This window comes from Natrix helvetica (genome assembly GCF_964273705.1).
Source record: "Natrix helvetica genome assembly, chromosome: 4".
In the NCBI taxonomy this organism is placed as follows: Eukaryota; Metazoa; Chordata; class Lepidosauria; order Squamata; family Natricidae; genus Natrix; species Natrix helvetica.
In genome coordinates this window covers 150,806,774-150,825,348 of record NC_138550.1, presented here as the reverse complement: position 1 = coordinate 150,825,348, position 18,575 = coordinate 150,806,774, and the positions used below count along the sequence as shown (strand labels likewise).

The following is an 18,575-nucleotide window of genomic DNA, read 5'->3' as shown; positions in this document are numbered from 1 at the left end:
TGCCAAGCCTCTAGCCACTAGATGGCAGTGTTATCTCTTTCCCATCTGTTATTGCCTCTCTCTGTAAACTCCAAGCTCCGAAAGAGGGGAATTTTTTTTAAAAAATCACGCTCCGTCCAAGCCTTATGAGAGAAGAAACTTTTAATCCACGAATACAAAAAATGGAAAAAGTATAGAGGAAGAAGGAAAAAGAGACAAGTCCAGTTTAAAAGTAAGAGGCATTTGTAAAAAGTCCTTCCATAAAAAACAAACAAAGTTAAGAGATATCGACAGCAATCCTGGAGCCTCAAGATTGCATGTTGGGTCGTTGCGACGTCAAGCCATGGCCTCCCTCTTTTCTTTTCTCTTCACCTATTGATCACAATCGATATTGGAAATGGAGGGGAACAATATACACTTTCCACGTTACAAGTAGTCCTCGCTTACCATCCAGAATTGGGACCACAAACTCCATTGCTAAGCAAAGCAATTGTAAAGTGCAACATTACCAAACTTATAATATCATTTCTGGCTGCAGTATTAAATTGCCACAGGTCAGTGGGTACTTAAATCATTAATTGGTAATTTCCTGTAAGAAAATCCCCATTGAGTTTGCTTTTTGTAACCCATCCAGGAAGGCCACATGTAGCAATCATGTGATCATGGGGCACAGGCACCATCACAAATGTGTGCTGGTTGTTAAGCATCTGAATTGTGATCACATAAGCACAGGGATGCTGGGATAGCCACAAGTTAAAAGATCAATCATGAACCTTCTTTTTCAGTGCTCTTGTAACTTTGCATGGTTCCTGAATGAGACTGTCTGTAAGTGTGGACTGTTTAACCCAGAGATGATGTTGGCATGAAACTCCTCCTATTCTACATGTCTTAGAAAAATCCTAATCAATATTTATCAGAACTAATTACCATTCTCCACTTTGTTTTTACCAGCTGAATGTGGAGGTCGTTTCAAAGGAGAATCTTCAGGAAGGATCTTGTCTCCGGGCTATCCCTTTCCATATGATAATAATTTGCGTTGTACATGGATAATCGAAGTAGATCCAGGAAACATTGTCAGGTACTCGAAGACGGTCTTAATTTTTAAGAGAAAAACATATTTTAGAATACAAAAACTAAGAAATCTGTCTGGAATCCATTTATTCAAAATTTAATGTTGTATTACTTGGGGAAACAGCAATCTAAGCATAGTGCTCGGCAGGTGGATTATAGAAGTTTTATCGACTACATTATCTGATGGGCTAAAATGATTTACCACAGTTTGGGGTGAATAAATATTTGTTGCAAATCTGCATGGAGTATTATAATTGTAGGGTTGGGGTTGGGTTGATGGTTGGTAAAGGTCTGAGGGTAATGGATGGCTTCAATGCTTTACTTTGCCTTCCTTCTGATTCCTTGTCCAGCAGTGCTAACAGCTACAGAAGTCATTACTCTTGTACAGAAGCCTCATGTGACATTTTCGTTCAGTGCCAGAAGAAACTTCGGTGTATGCATTATATATACTGTATTTTTCGGAGTATAAGGCGCACTGGAGTATAAAATGCACCGGGGTTTTGAAGAGGCAAATAAATAAAAAAAAGTTTTTGCACTCTGCAAACCTCCCCAAAACGTCCCGGTTTTTGCAAAAACGAGCCCCCCATTTTTTTTTCAAAAAAGGGCATGAATAGCCTTTAGGAGGCTTGTAGAATGTTCCTTGGGGCTGGAGGGGGGGGGCAAAATTGAGCAAAAGAATGGCAATTTTTTGCTCATTTCTGCCCTCCCTAGCCCCCAGAAGCTCTCTGAAAGCCTCCTACAAGCTGTGCATGGCCATTTTGTTCAAGGGGGCAGGGCTTTGGGAGGCAAAAATGCTGTATTCAGTGTATAAGATGCACCCAGATTTTCAGCCTCTTTTTTGAGGGAAAAAGGTGCATCTTATACTCCAAAAAATACAGTACATCAAATGTTTTCTCACATTAGATCTACATAAGAAGTTTTCAAATCAAGGCATAAAGACCCATGGAGGATAAATCTCCAGTAAAGAGAACAATGCTCTTCAGCACTGGAGAGGGAGGCCTCTTTATGTAGACCTTTTAATTATCAACCAAGTATTTTTCTCCCCTACATGATCCTTTCTAAAATGCAACTCATAGAAGCATAGATTTAGTTGCAATTATTTTATTTATTTATTTGAATTGGTCATTCATATTTGGTGTTTTTTTTACAGCCTCCAATTTCTGGCATTTGATACGGAAGCCTCGCATGATATCCTACGGGTTTGGGATGGCCCACCTGAAAACGACATGCTGTTAAAAGAAATTAGTGGCTCTCTTATTCCAGAAGGCGTCCACAGCACTCTCAACATAGTGACAATACAATTTGACACAGACTTCTATATCAGCAAATCTGGATTTGCCATTCAATTTTCAAGTAAGTTGATATACACATTTGGCTCTGAGTAGTCCAAAGTCTAGATTTTTTTCAAAATATTGTAAAATAGTTCCTTCTAGATTATTGATTAATTAGCCAATGATTGTCTGGCTGACTGTCTGATTTTCTTCGTCCCTTCCACCCTTGGTGAACACGGTCTTCCCAAAGGCCAAAAAGATCAGGGTCCAGGACTAAAGTATGTCATAATTGAGACACTGAAGAAGAGAAAGCACAGTTCCTCAGTCCCGCAAGTTGCCCTTTTAACAGAAGGGATCTGGAAATATACTCTTGTGGGATATGGCAAGACAGACAAAGATACTCAAATGCAGGCAGTCACAGAAGTAGCTTGGCTCTGCCATATACAGGGCTTTAAATGGGATTACCAGCATCTTGAATTGCATCTGTAATCATAACAACGATATAAGTCCAGGGGTGGACTGCTACAGGTTCGCCAGGGTTCGGGAGAACCCATAGCTAATGTTATGGCTGGTTAGGAGTGTCAGGGTGGAAATTCAACCCTGTTCCCTTGCTGGGGTAATTGTATTTAATGAGGGATGAACCGTGGTTTTTCCTTGAAGTATACTTCAAAATTAAGAAAAATAAACCCGAGATATATTCTAAGAAACACAGTTTATTGTAAAGAAAATGAAAAACAAAACTTACTAGCTAATGATTACATTTTGGCAGTATTCCTGCCTGCCTTCTTGGCAGGCGAACAACAACAACAAAAGATTATGTGGACATGCGTAGTGAGCTTAGTGATACGAGTCAGATCAGTCTACCGTATGTCTTGGAGTTTAAGCACAGCTGGCAAACAAAAACCGCAGTGACAAGGAGAACCTCCAAATCCCACCCCTGTCTGGCCCCATCCTGCCCACCCCACTCCACCACTCCCAGGAGTCTTCATGCAGCCAGTTTTGGATGTGAGGTAAGTGCAAGGCCCACGCAGAGGCTCGGTGAGGGGAAAAAACAGGACTCCCAGAAGTTCCAGAAATCCAGAAACAGGACCGTTTCTGGCCTCTGGAGGCACGCCGTCCCCCTTGCCATGGTGCAAAAGGCTGACTAGGCCACGCCGATCATGGCCACGCAGAACCCGTTGCTGAAAATTTTGAAGCTCACGCCTGTAGAAATCCAGACAAACCATGGACTTTCCAGAATGGTGGGCACTGACAAATGACAAGAGGGTCTGCCTTAAATTGTAGTGGTCTAGAACTAGAAGAGAGGTTTTCTCAGTTTTAGACCCTATGTTATTCTATAACATACAATCCCTAATATATAATTGTCTCTCTCTTTATTTTCATTTAAGAAATCACTTAAAATTATCCTGTTTATATACATGACGCAGAACTGGCCATCTTGGGGCAGTCTGTAAATGTTTTAAATTAAAGTGAATTAAATAATGCAAGTTTTGTTAATTAGGTTGTGTCAAATTTCCCAAGTCATACAAGCCGACAGAGATCAGTTTACTGCCTCTAATATTAAAATTAACACTTTCAAGATAAAGTTAGTTGATATATTAGTCGGACTTTCATATGATCTAATTTATTTCAGATTCTCAGATTTCTTTTTGGTGAACAAAACTGTATTTTATGAAACTTCAAAAAAGTGTTTTCTTTATCTGACTCAAATGCAATATCCTAATATCAAAGAACAAGACTACTCTGCCACAATTTCATTTTATCTTTCGTATTAATCCACTCTCTTTTGTTAATTCTTTCTCTTTCATTAAACTTACTTAAAGTTAACATTTGATTCAGTGGAAGTACAAAATGCTCAGTATGTGGCCAGACTGAAAATTAGTATGATTCAGTAGCTTTGATTGTTGACAATCAAATTTCTTTGAAGAGTAAGATTGCTGAATTTGTCTACCCTATCTCATGAAAGTCATAAAGAAATATATTAGGGTACTTTTGAACCAAACGGTTTAGGAGCTTTGTGTTAATCAGGCATATCCCAGGTTTATGCTGCCAATACAATAAAATAATGAGAAGTCTTTTAAAGGCTTCTGCAGAATTAGCAGACAATACAGGTTGAATAGATATACTGGTACATCACTAAATGTAGAATCTTTGTGTAAAAAAAACCCCACAGACTGCTAACACAGTAATAACTTCTGACCAATGTGGATAAATCTTTGCTCTAGTGATCAAGCTTTCATATGCTGTCCAGTACATGGCATGAAAATTAAAGTGCATCTAAGTTTCAGCAAGCATCTACTGAATTGATAATTAAACATTGATATATGTCATTCTTCATCCTGTAACTTTTTTAGACCCAAATCGTTAATTTGTGATGTTGACAGCAATCTGCTTGTAGAGAGTGCAATTGCTAATTTATGATTTAGGGTAATTGCAAGACATGGCAAAAAAAAAAAAATCAAATTCACGGTCATGCTGGTATGATTGAAACTCTGTGATACTCTAAAAATGGCACCATATTCAGAACTTCAAGGCACCATTGTGGTCAGCATCTTAATATTCTGATCACACCTTTTAAACATTTCTGCTGGGATTCAAACCACTCATTGGGAGAATATGATTTTTCCTGGCACATGGTGACCGCCAGCAAAGCTAACAAAATATTGGCTTCAGTAGTTGAAGGAGATAATTCCAAACAAATTACTCACGTTTACCATTTTGTAATCTTTAGAGTGGGATATAGGATATATGGACATGTGGAAATGATGGCAAAATAACGGATCACACAAAGAATAAATCAGACTAAAGATTTAATTCTTCCAAGAGTGTGTGTGTTTTCTTGTTTGTGTGTATATTATTGATAGAAAATGTAAAAAGAACAGAATGCTAATCTCATCACGACTGTAGATTTACAACTGGAATTAGCAGTTCTGTATGAAAATAATATGATATATATTGAGCAAACTCTGAACTTCTGTTTTCTAAACTCATATATTCCACTACTATGATCTGAAAAAAACAGTTCAATACAATACAATACAATACAATAAAATGCAATGCAATGCAATGCAATACAATACAATACAATACAATAGTAGAGTTGGAAAGGACCTTGGAGGTCTTCTAGTCCAACCCCCTGCTTAGGCAGGAAACCCTATACCGTTTTCAGAAAGATGGCTATCCAACATCTTCTTAAAGACTTCCAGTGTTGGGGCATTCACAACTTCTGGAGACAAGCTGTTCCACTGATTAATTGTTCTAACTGTCAGGAAATTTCTCCTCAATTCTAAGTTGCTTCTCTCCTGGATTAATTTCCACCCATTGCTTCTTGTTCTACCCTCAGGTGCCTTGGAGAATAGTTTGAGTCCCTCTTCTTTGTGGCAACCCCTGAGATATTGGAACACTGCTATCATGTCTCCCCTAGTCCTTCTTTCTCTTAAGCTAAACATACCCAGTTCCTGCAACCGTTCTTCATGTTTTAGTCTCCAGTCCCCTAATCATCTTTGTTGCTCTTCTCTGCACTCTTTCTAGAGTCTCCACATCTTTTCTACATTGTGATGACCAGAACTGGATGCAGTATTCCAAGTGTGGCCTTACCAAGGCATTATAAAGTGGTATTAACACTTCATGTGATCTTGATTCTATCCCTCTATTAATGCAGCCTAGAACTGTGTTGGCTTTTTTGGCAGCTGCTGCACACTGCTGGCTCATATTTAAATGGTTGTCCACTAGGACTCCAAGATCCCTTTCACAGTTACCACTACTGAGCAAGGTATCATCTATACCTTGCTCAGTAGTAGTAACTGAGTAGTAGTTCAATCAATAAGTGTGTTTGTGAGTGTGTGCCGAAAGGTTAAGGTGATGAATGTAAGCATGAGTTTTGTGCTTGATCAACAATGCACACAAACACAAGAGGTGCTTTCAGCTGTTATGGCTTTGATTTGATTTTTTAAAAAAATATACCTTATGGATAATCTGACTTAGTTTAAACTTTGGGGGGTAGGTTGGGGTTTTGCCTTGCATTTCTGCAGCCAATTTTATTTCTTTATTGAATAATGTTAACCATGTTTGGCCAGAGGTGTTCTTGATAATACTGATTAACCCTGGTAAAATTGATGAAATGGATGAGATAAGAAGGAGTTGCACACAAGATTGCTGAGATTTTCAATCATGCTGGCTAGCAAATATTACATGGGAAGTGGAGTGGAAGCACAATGATTCATGAATAGGAAATGGTCCTGAATCTATGGGTAGAAACTTTCAAGGGAAATGATTGAGAATTAGTCTTGGGAAAAATGATTAATATTTCATTTTAATAACTCTGGCAGCGTATAAAGCAATGTATTCATGCAATTTTGTAATGCCCCTAAAGTTGGGAGTCATTGTTGAGACCGATAGTGCTGGGAGATTGGGCAGATAGAACTTCTTAAAATACAGTAATTGAAAAAAAAATTCATCATACAAAGTACTTAAATGGAACTCCCACCACCACCCCCTCTTCCTGTCTGTAATTGTATTTTGGAGATGGTAGAAGTACGGGAGACCTTGGGATTTATCCATCACAGAATGATGAATCACGAATGTGAAGTAGCTACAAACAAAGTAAATATTATTCTACAGTATATTAAATGAGTAATTTCAGGAAGTGCATAAAAAATTCAGTGGTACTATGCAAAACATTTTGTCTTTAATTCTTTGTGGTAAACAGAAAAAGGGAAAGAAGGAAGGAAGGAAGGAAGGAAGGAAGGAAGGAAGGAAGGAAGGAAGGAAGGAAATATTTTGTAAATAACAACTGTCATTGTATTATATTCAATTTTCCAACAAGAAGTATGTGTAGCTTCAAATGAATCTACAGAAATTTTTTACTAATGTTAAAAGATTATAAAAGGTGACTCAGAAAAAGAATAGAGTAGAGAGAATAGATACTATAGAATAAATTAACAACAAAAGTTTTATGTAAAAATCAGACTTAAAGAATAAAATAACCCAGAGTTTACAAATTACTGAATCGGTTGGGGATGTGATCTCAACTGGAAGTGCCTGATTTTCTGTCTTTGCAAAAAATGCAGCTGAATGTATTAAACAGCACTGGCACTAGCACTTAGACTTAAATACTGCTCCATAGTGCTTTATAGCCATCTCAAAGCGGTTTACAGAGTCAGCATCTTTTCCCCAACAATCTGGCTTCTCATTTAACCAACCCTGGAAAGATGGAAGGCTGTGTCAACCTTGAGCCGATCAGGTTTGAACTCCTGGCAGTTTGCAGAGTTAGCCTGTAATACTGCATTCTAACCACTCTGGCATCATGGCTCCAAACACCCAATAAAGCATAGCATTTAAACTCAGGAATAATGTGAAATCAGTCGTATGCATTTATGCCTCCTTAGTTAAACACTGTGGTCTACAAGGGATATTCAGCAATGAATATTCTAACATTGTGGCCCAATTTCCATTATTAGTCCAAGAAAGAGACTCCCCCTTCATACATAAAAGGGTTTTTCGTTTTAGAAATAATCTTAAATATAATCCATTATGGAATTTTAAAGCAAAGAGATGGTAATAAAAATAATTCAGACAAGGAGTCCCTTATTAACTAAGAAAATGCACAAGCAATATTTTTATTTAATGTTCTGAAAACTCTGTATTTTTCTCTATGCTTTTCAGAAAACCTTCTCCAGAGGTAGCTTGTAAGGAAAAAAGTTGAAATATCAGAGAAAGAAAAGACATTTGAAAGGGGGAGAAAGCAGGTCAAATACATATTTGTGATTACAGAATAATAGTCCTTTCAAATTCCCAAATATAGCAAACACAGAGAGGGATGGTCACACCTACAGGGAGAAATAAAGCTAAAGAAGAGGTTTCCAATTTAAAAACACTGCAAAAGAGACAGTACTGAAAGCATTTTTCAAAGTAAGAATATATTTAATACTGCAGCTCCTAACCTTCCATCAAGATATTCTCAGTGTATTGGGCACTGAAATACAGCAGCCATGCACACATAAATACATACGTACATACAATAATGCTTTATTTTATATACATACCTACATGTTCTGACCTAGGCTTCCCCAGCAGCACGAAGCTCATCTTTTATTTCATTTACAGTGAATTCCTCCCCAGCAATTCTGTTTCAAGTTTCAGCTCACCCACAGCGCGAGATTAGAACAGCAATTGGCTCGAGACCAAGTCGATAACAAGGAAATGAACATACGGCAACATCAAAACAATCTTGGCAATCAAAGCTTTGCCTTCGTAATTTCAAAAGAGAAGCCAAAATGCAATCTGAGGTTTGGAATCTCTAGTTAGGTTAGTCAGCTAGTCTAATGGTCAGAGTTTCAGGGTCTCCAAGTAGAACAGTCCAGGACAATAGCTCAGAGGGCCGTTTCTAAGCAGAACCAGCCACGAACAAGCCCCAGACTAACCTTCCAGGCAATGGCCAATTAGTCTATCAAACAGATAACCAGCTGCTCAAACTGGGTCCAGAACTCAAACACAGCCTCCTGACAACTTAAACTACACCCATGTGGTTCATGAACTACAGTGTCTCATAAACACAAACATTTTGCAATGACACACACATTGCTTCCAGTAATGCCTCCCTCTGCCTGCCTTGCTAAGTAGCTCATCAAGAGTGGTGGTGCCTTTTTCTGAGAAATCTGGCAGACCTTCACCTCTCTGCCCTGCATACTCTGGGATCTACGATGGCAGGCAGCTCCTCCCACTCCTTCTCACAGGCCTTCAAGCTCTCCCCAGCCAAGACCTGTTCTGCTGGTAGTTCAGGGTCAGTAATTCCTGATGTGACAGGAATGATTCCATTCTCCCACATTCTAGCCTCTGAGGAAGAAGTGGAGGAGTCGTCAGCAACAGGAGACATCACAATTGTTGGCAACTGGCTTGCATTTGCAGGCCTGGTGTAGGAGATGACCAGGCTGTGCCCGAGGAAGGAGTCAAATGCATCATCAGACATGAGTTGCTGCACTCTCACAAGAGATCAAAGTCCAGGCCACCTTGAATTTCTTAACTCCCACTTATTTCATTTGACCATTAGTAGTTCAGATTCTTGTGGAGAATTTAACCTTGCAGGAAATCTTTATGTAATTGGAACTGCCCGAGTCTCCTGATTTCCTCAGAGCTTGACACATTTGCATGATCTTGTGGTCATTTGACCCACATATTATTATGTTTAATAGAGGCCGCGGGAAGCCCCCTTGCAGGGCAGGGCAGAGGAATTTGGGGAATATCTTAACTTAACTTTATTGGATTTTTAGACCGCCCCTCTCTCAAAAGAGACTCGGGGCGGTTTTATCTGCAGGATAAAATTGCTCAAATCCTGAGGGAATGGATCCCCCTCAGTGGGCTAGGGGGGACGTCCGAGGCGAGTCTTGAGAGACCATTCTGTGAGGAGTTTGACTCTGTTGCCACCGATGATTTGGACAGGCTGCGTGGGCGACTGCGAGTCACCACATGTTTATTGGATGTGTGTCCCTCCTGGCTTGTACTGGCATCCTGGGAGGTCACACGAGGCTGGCTCTTGGGACTAGTGAACGCTTCATTGAGTGAGGGGTCCTTACTGGCCGCCTTGAAAGAGGCGGTTGTGAGGCCCTTACTCAAGAAGCCTTCTCTGGACCCAACTGAACTAGCTAATTATCGTCCCGTCTCCAACCTTCCCTTTTTAGTGAAGGTTGTAGAGAGTGTGGTGGCCCAACAGTTCCCACGTCACCTGGAGGAAACTGATTATCTAGACCCGCGCCAGTCCAGCTTCCGACCCGGGCACAGCACAGAGACGGCCTTGGTCGCGTTGGTAGATGATCTCTGGAGGGCCAGGGATAGGGGTTGTTCCTCTATCCTGGTCCTATTAGACCACTCAGCGGCTTTTAATACCATCGACCATGGTATCCCATTGCGCCGGCTGGAGGGGCTCGGGGTAAGGGGCACCGTTTTGCGGTGGTTCTGCTCCTACCTCTCCGACCGGACGCAATGCGTGTAGGCAGGGGAGCAGAGGTCGACCCTGAGGCCGCTCACTTGTGGGGTGCCACAGGGGTCCGTCCTCTCGCCCCTCCTGTTCAACACATATATGAAGCCTCTGGGTGAGATCATCCGTGGTTTTGGGGTGGGATACCATCTGTACGCTGCCGATACGCAGCTGTACATTTCCACCCCGAACCACCCCAACGAGGCCGTCGAAATGATGTCCCGGTGTTTGGAAGCCGTACGGGTATGGATGGGAGACAACAGACTTAAGCTCAACCTCTCCAAGACGGAGTGGCTGTGGCTACCGGCCCCCCGGTTCAACCAGTGGATTCCATCGCTGGCCATTGGGGGCGAGCAACTGGCCCTCGTGGAGTGGGCGCGCAATTTGGGTGTCCTCCTGGATGCCCAGCTGTCTATGGAGGACCATGTGGCAGCCGTGGCAAGGGGGGCATTCCACCAGGTTTGCCTGGTGCGCCAATTGCGCCCCCTATTGGACCAGGATGCCCTTCGCACAGTCACTCATGCGCTGGTGACATCCCGTCTCAACTACTGTAATGCTCTCTACATGGGGCTCCCCTTGAGATGCACCCGGGGACTACAGCTGGTCCAGAATGCGGCCGCGCGGGCAATTATGGGGAGTACGAGATACTCCTATGTAACACCTCTCCTGCGCGAGCTGCACTGGCTCCCTGTGGTCTACCGGGTGCATTTCAAGGTGTTGATCACCATCTTTAAAGCACTCCATGGCACAGGACCTAGTTACTTGCGGGATCGCATCCTGCCCCATACATCCCTGAGACCAATTCGCTCTCACAGAGAGGGACTCCTCCGGGTGCCGTCCACTAAGCAGTGCCGGAAGGCGGCACCCGGGAGCAGGGCCTTCTCTGTGATGGGCACAGCCCTCTGGAATGACCTCCCCCCCGACATTAGGACTACTACTGATCTCCGCTCCTTCCGCAAGAAACTCAAGACCCACCTGTTCCAACTAGCCGGCCTGGCTTAACTAGAACTCCTCTCATCCCCCTGGCAATTTTAAATTTTAAATTTTAGGGTATTTTAATGTCTTTTTAACTTTATTGTTATTGTTATTTATGAATTGTAATAATTGTTTTTATTTATATACCTCCTCCGTGCAATATGTTGTGTATTTAATTGTACGCCGCCCCGAGTCCCTCGAGGAGAGGGAGCGGCTTATAAGTTGAATAAATAAATAAATAAATAATAAATGTTTTTGCTGAATGCAGGCATTTACAATGGGTTCTCTTAATGACTGTGGATTTTGCTTAATGACTATATTGATTTACTTAATGACCATTGCAAAAAAATGGTGCAAAATCTAGTCAGTCACATGTTGAGCCATAACTTAATCGTCAGTTTCCATTATGGTCGGATATTAAGAACCGCCTATAAAATAAAGCATTATTTTGCACTAAAACAAGAGCAATAAAAGCTATAAGTAAAACTAGAAATAACTAATAACGACGTAAATCCAATTGAAAAAAATATGTGTCCATGGTTGGTGAAAACTTTTCAGTGAAGCAGTTGATCAAAATTTGCAGCTGGGAGGAAAGAGAACTCAGCAGATGAGTTATTTTTGAAAAGGGTAAGCCAGTCTGTCTCAGCCGCTTAGAGTCTGTCTAAATAAATGAGAAGGATCATCTCCATCTTATCAAAACAAACAGCATGGGGTCAATAATGAGGTGTCAATGGAAGATCTTGTGCATTCCTTATAAAAACAACATTCAGTACTTCTGTTATACATTGAGAACCTGGTAAATGAGTAGTGCGTATTTATGCTTAATGTAGGAGACACAGTGAAGGTGAAAGCTCCAGTAACAGCACATGAAATCTAACAGATAATTAAGAAGGCAGTCTCCTAAAACTAGAGTTCAGTTCAGAGGTGGGTTGCTCCTGGTTTGGCCCGGTTCGGCCGAACCTGTATTGGAATTCAGGCCTGGGTCACTGAACCAGCAGCGACCCAAGCCTGCCACGCCCCGGAACTGGTTCTCTCACCGCTGCTAGGCTGCCACAATTTTGGTTTTTAGTGACTGTGTGTGCACAGTTCACTGTAAATTGTTCTGTGCATGCATGAAGAACAATTTACATTGAACAGTGCATGTGCGCCCAGCATGCATCTGGTGCACGAACGAGTGTTGTATGCGGCTTCTGAACTGGTAATAAAACCGTCAGCAACCCACTCTGGTTCATTTCCTTGTCATTCTCATATAGCCTTTTTGTTCTCTTTTGTTTCTGGCAACAATAGGGAAGTAGTTTTTTATTGACTGCGCTCTCTGTCCTTGTATGTCTTTCTTTTTCGTATGACTGTCCAAGAGTTTTCTTGCAGTCTTCCTGGAATTTCTTGATTTGGGATTTTTGTCTAAAATGCCAAGTAGATCCAACCCTGTTTAGCTGTTCAAATTCAGTCAAAGTTAACCAGATGAACAGCATATATGTAGATTCTTTAAAGGAAGCCATTAAAATTAAATGAGTTAGCAGTATGGATATGTTAACTAAGATACATAACATAGCATGTAACAAAGACATCCTGTAAATCAGCAGGTTCTGACCAGTTCTGGAGAACTGGTAGCGGAACTTTTGAGCAGGGATGTGCGGTCAGGGGAGGCAGGGGAGGCAGAGCCTCACCTCTCTTCATGAAATAATATTATATAATATTATTTATATATATATATATATATATATATATATATATATATATATATATATATATATATATATATATATACACACCGTATTTACCGTAATTATAATTATAATATTATATACATCCGGCCGGCCGGGCCCAGGAGCTGCGGAGGCAGAAATGTTGTCGGCGCTCCCGGATGGCGAAGCTACGAAAGCGACTGGGGGAAAGTTCTCGTCGTTCCCCAGTCGCTTTCGTGGCTTCGTCATCCGGGACGCCGACAACATTTCTGCCTCCGCAGCTCCCGGGCGCGGCCGGACGGATGTAGCCAGAGTGACGCCGAGGCGGTCCGGGCGGACAAAAGAGCGAGCGAGTGATGATCAGGCAGCCTGATCCTCGGTCGCTCGCCCGCCGGACTGCCTCGGCACCACTCTGGCTACCTCCGTCCGTCCGCGCCCGCAAGCTGCGGAGGCAGAAATGTTGTTGGTGCTCCCGGATGACGAAGCCACGAAAGCGACTGGGGAACAATGAGAACCTTCCTGCCTCTGCTGGACTTTGCGCGCTCCTCGCGACTGCAATAGATGTCCAGAAGCGGCTTTTGTGGCTAATGGGGTTTGGGCTTCCAGCCCAACAGCCCCTGCCACTTCTGGACGTCTATTGCAGTCACGAGGAGTGTGCAAAGTCCAGCAGAGGCAGGAAGGTTCTCGTCGTTCCCCAGTCGCTTTCGAGGACTGCGGAGCGCGAGCCGGCGGAGCACGCTCAGGAAGGCGGGGAATGGGATCACGTGTGCTGGAGGCTGAGGCAGCCTCAGCCTCAGCCTCCAGCACACGTAGTCCCATTCCCCGCCTTCCTGATGACGACACCAGCCTCACCAGCCATAAACCTCACCGCACGTCACTGCTTTTGAGGTGGTATTGAACTAAATACTGCCTCTGACTGACTACACACCCCATCTATTCTCTGCCTGCTGCGTCCCAGCTGATCGGGAGGAAACGGGGATTTTGCAGTAATCTGGAGTGGGGAGGGAGTGGAGCTTTTACACTATCCTTCCCCTGGAGGGGGCTGAGAATGGAAATTTTACAGTATCCTTCCCCTGCCATGCCCACCAAGCCACACCACACCTACCATGCCACGTCCACAGAACCAGTAGAATTTTTTTTTTGAATCCCAGCACTGCTGTACATACATTATAGACATACACTCCGGTGATGGGTTCCGGATCCCTTTCCAACCGGTACGGTTGGAACAGACCCAGTGGCACCCACATGGATGCGCGCAGCATGTGCATGCGTCTTAGCATCCAGCAATGCCTCTGCGAGCCTCCATGATATTCCAGCTGCTAGCCGGAGTGTCGTGCAGGTGCTGTATGCGCCATGCACATGCGCAGAAGCACCAAAGACTTTAAAGACAGGTAAGGAGTGTGGGTGGGTGAGTGGGCCCTCCGGAGCACCATACTGGAGCGGTTACCAGTGATCCGGGCAGGCTCCGGTACACCCGTACTGGGGCATACCTCCTGCAACTCACCACTGATACACTCCTTTTTAAAATTATCTGAGGCAAAATCTGTACAAAGTACTGTAAGAACTGTCAATAAGATTGAACTGAATATATTTAAAATATTTGAATTTATTGAAAAAGATCTTGAATGAATATATAGAGACAAAATGTTTATAAGATTGCTGAGGGTTTTATATAGCCACCACTTTAACAAAATACAGGGAGAAATAATGTACCTTTAATTGGCAACCTAATCATTTAATTAGCATATATATTTAAACCCCATACTTAATAAAATAGCCTTCAAGAGAGTGATCTGTTGTTAATTAGAATAATTGACCATGAAGACACGGTGATTGTTTTGCTTGCTTTTTCATTTTGTTTTGATTATTTTACTTTTCTCTCTGTTGTATCTTTTATGTGTTTTAAATATACTATTTGGTTCCTAGCTGTAAGCTGGCCAGACTGTGAATAAAGAATTAAATGGCTTATAAATTAGTAAGGAATTAAGTAAGGAATAGCCTGTGTTTATTTGAGATAAATCATCGAATGGAGAGCAGACGGTTCTCACTCCCAAACGTGGCAATTTTAGGATGCATGAACTTCAACCTCCAGAATTTCCTATCCAACGTGACCAACAAGGCCCCCCTCATTAATGAGTTGATCTCAGAGGGGGAGCTAGACCTTGCTGGGATAACGGAGACCTGGTTGGGCCACGAGGGTGGTTTACCCCTCGTGGAAATGTGCCCACCAGGTTTCCGGGCATTCCATCAGCCCCGGGCCCTGGGTAAGGGTGGTGGGGTGGCGGTGGTTATTCGGGAATGTTTAGAGCCGAGGGAGTTCACTGTCCCTCAGATACCCGGGTGTGAGTCCCTTGGTGTGAACTGCGGCCCAGGGAGGCAGTGGGGCTTGCTGATTGTATACTTGGCTCCGCGCTATGCATCAGCAGCCCTGCCCGAGCTCCTCGAGCTAATCTCAATGACGGCAATTGAGACTCCCAGACGTCTGGTCATGGGGGACTTCAACTTGCCGTCAACGGGAGTGGCTTCTGAGGTGGCTCGGGAGTTCATGGCTTCCATGACGGCCATGGACCTGACCCAATTAGTGCAGGGCCCCACTCACGAAGGGGGCCACACACTGGACCTCATTTTTGTATCTGAACAGTGGACGAGTGATCTGGGAATAGGGGATTTAGTCATCACGCCCCTGTCATGGTCAGACCACTCATCCCTCCGGCTGGACTTCCCTGGCGCTATCCCCCACCGCGAGGAGGCGGAACCAGACTCTATAAACTGGTACCGCACCAGGCACCTGATGGAATCGGATAGATTCCAGACGGAGCTTGGGCCAATACCTGTAGCCTTGTCCCGCGCCCGCTCTGAGGATCTAGTGACTGCCTGGAATAGGGCGACGACTGGGGCCTTGGACCGGGTTGCGCCTTTGCGACCTCTCCTGCGGCATCGACCCACCCGGGCTCCTTGGTTTACTGAGGAGCTTAGGGTGATGAAGCGCCACAGGAGACGTCTAGAGAGCAGGTGGAGGTCCTCACGCTCCGAATCTGACCGAACACAGGTAAGAGCCTATTTGCGGACTTACCTTGTGGCAATAAGAGTGGCCAAACATAGACATTGTGCTGCCCTTATTGCGTCCGCGGATAACCGCCCTGCCGCCCTGTTTCGGGTGACCCGCTCCCTTTTATCTCAGGGGGCGCAGGAGACACCCTTACAGGGTAGAGCAGAGGAATTTGGGGAATATCTTCAGGACAAAATCGATCAGAGCCGGAGCGGGTGGAGCTCCGTCAGTGGACCAGACGAGCCGCCAACAGCGAGTCTTGAGAGACCATTCTGGGAGGAGTTTGACTCTGTTGCCCCCGAGGATTTGGACAGGTTGCGTGGACGGCTGCGACCCACCACATGTTTAATGGACCCGTGCCCCTCCTGGCTGGTACTGGCAGCCTGGGAGGTGACACGAGGCTGGCTCCTGGGCCTGGTGAATGCCTCACTGGGTGAGGGATACTTACCAACCGCCTTGAAAGAGGCGGTGGTGAGACCCTTGCTCAAGAGACCTTCGCTCGACCCAATGGAACTAGCTAATTATCGTCCAGTCTCCAACCTCCCCTTCTTGGCGAAAGTTGTGGAGAATGTGGTGGCGCAGCAATTTCCACGACACCTGGACGAACCCGACTATCTAGACCCACGCCAGTCCGGCTTCCGACCCGGGCACAGCACTGAGACAGCCTTGGTCGCGTTGGTTGATGATCTCTGGAGGGCCAGAGATAGGGGTTGTTCCTCTATCCTGGTCCTATTAGACCTCTCGGCGGCTTTTGATACCATCGACCATGGTATCCTATTGCGCCGGTTGGAGGGGATGGGAGTCGGAGGCACCGTTTTGCGGTGGTTCGGCTCCTACCTCTCCGACCGGAAGCAATGTGTGTTGACAGGGGGGCAGAGGTCGTCCCTGAGGCCACTCACTTGTGGGGTGCCACAGGGGTCAGTCCTCTCGCCTCTCCTGTTCAACGCATATGTGAAGCCGCTGGGCGAGATCATCCGTGGTTTTGGGGTTGAGTACCACCTGTACGCTGATGATACTCAGCTGTACATTTCAACCCCAAACCACCCCAACGAGGCTGTCGAAGTGATGTCCCGGTGTTTGGAAGCCGTCGGGGTCTGGATGGGGGACAACAGACTCAAACTCAACCCCTCCAAGACCGAGTGGCTGTGGGTACCGGCACCTCGGTTCAGCCAGCTGACCCCATCGCTGGCCATAGGGGGCGAACAACTGTCCCCTGTGGAGCGGGCGCGCAATTTGGGTGTCCTCCTTGATGCCTGGCTGTCAATGGAGGACCATGTGGCAGCCGTGGCAAGGGGGGCGTTCCACCAGGTTCGCCTGGTGCGCCAATTGCGCCCCCTACTGGACCGGAGTGCCCTGCGCACGGTCACTCATGCGCTGGTGACGTCTCGCCTGGACTACTGCAATGCCCTCTACATGGGGCTTCCCTTGGGACGCATCCGGAGACTGCAGCTAGTTCAGAACGCAGCCGCGCGGGTTATTATGGGGAGTACACGTTACTCCCACGTAACACCTCTCCTGCGCGAGCTGCACTGGCTACCTGTGGCCTTTCGGGTGCGTTTCAAGGTATTGATCACCATCTTTAAAGCGCTCCATGGCATAGGACCTAGTTATCTGCAGGATCGCATCCTACCACACACGTCCCTGCGACCTATCCGCTCACACAGGGAGGGGCTCCTCCTGGTGCCGTCCGCTAGGCAATGCCAGCGGGCGACACCTAGGAGTAGGTCCTTCTCTGTGATGGGCCCAACCCTCTGGAATGACCTCCCCCCTGACATTCGAACTACCACCGACCTCCGCTCCTTCCGTCAAAAGTTAAAGACTCACCTATTTCAATCAGCTGGCCTGGCACTTTCTTAGTTTTACCTCCCAGGGATTTATTTTAATTGGGTTTGGGGTCTTAATTGGGATGTTTTTAGGGTTTTAGAATAATTTATTTCTTGTACAGTCTATCTCCCCCTCCAAATGTATTTTAAATGTATTTCATTGTTATGACTGTATTTTATTTGCATTGACTGTACACTGCCCCGAGTCCCTTGTTGGGAGAGGGGGCGGTCTAAAAATCTAAGAAATAATAATAATAATAATAAAATATGGAGTATACAATATATCTATATTTGCTTTTGAATGAGTCTTGACTCCTTTGGACTGCCTGGATAAATCCATGCATTTTTCTTGGCAACATTTTCAGAAGTGGTTTGCCCTTGCCTTGCTAGACTCTGAGAGGGAGTGACTAGCCTAAAGTCACCTAGCTGGTCTCAAGCCTAGAAGAGATCTAGAACTCATGGTTTTCCAATTTGTAAGCTGGTGCCTTTAACCACTACCCAATCTGGCTCCCAATAGCAATAGCGCTTAGGCTTATATACCACTCCATAGTGCTTTACAGCCCTCTCTAAGCGGTTTTACAGAGTCAGCATATTGTCCCCAACAATCTAGTTCCTCATTTTACTGACCTCATATGGATGTGAGGCTGAGTCAATCTTGAGCTGGTAAGAATCAAACTCCTAAACTGCTGCAGTCGTCAGTCAGGAGAAGTAGCCTGCAGTACTGCCTTCTAATCACTGCACCACTGCAGC

General features: G+C 44.6%; 1 protein-coding gene across 1 annotated transcript in view; it reads left to right on the top strand.

Moving 5' to 3' along the window:
* CSMD3 (CUB and Sushi multiple domains 3) overlaps window positions 1–18,575 on the top strand; it is a gene marked incomplete at its 5' end in the record, with an annotated part of 706,489 nt that overhangs the window by 473,997 nt on the left and 213,917 nt on the right. Inside the window, 2 exons of the mRNA XM_081953230.1 lie at window positions 931–1,057; window positions 2,201–2,403. Of these exons, the coding sequence (XP_081809356.1) occupies window positions 931–1,057; window positions 2,201–2,403 (330 nt within the window). The remainder of the gene's footprint in view (window positions 1–930; window positions 1,058–2,200; window positions 2,404–18,575) is intronic.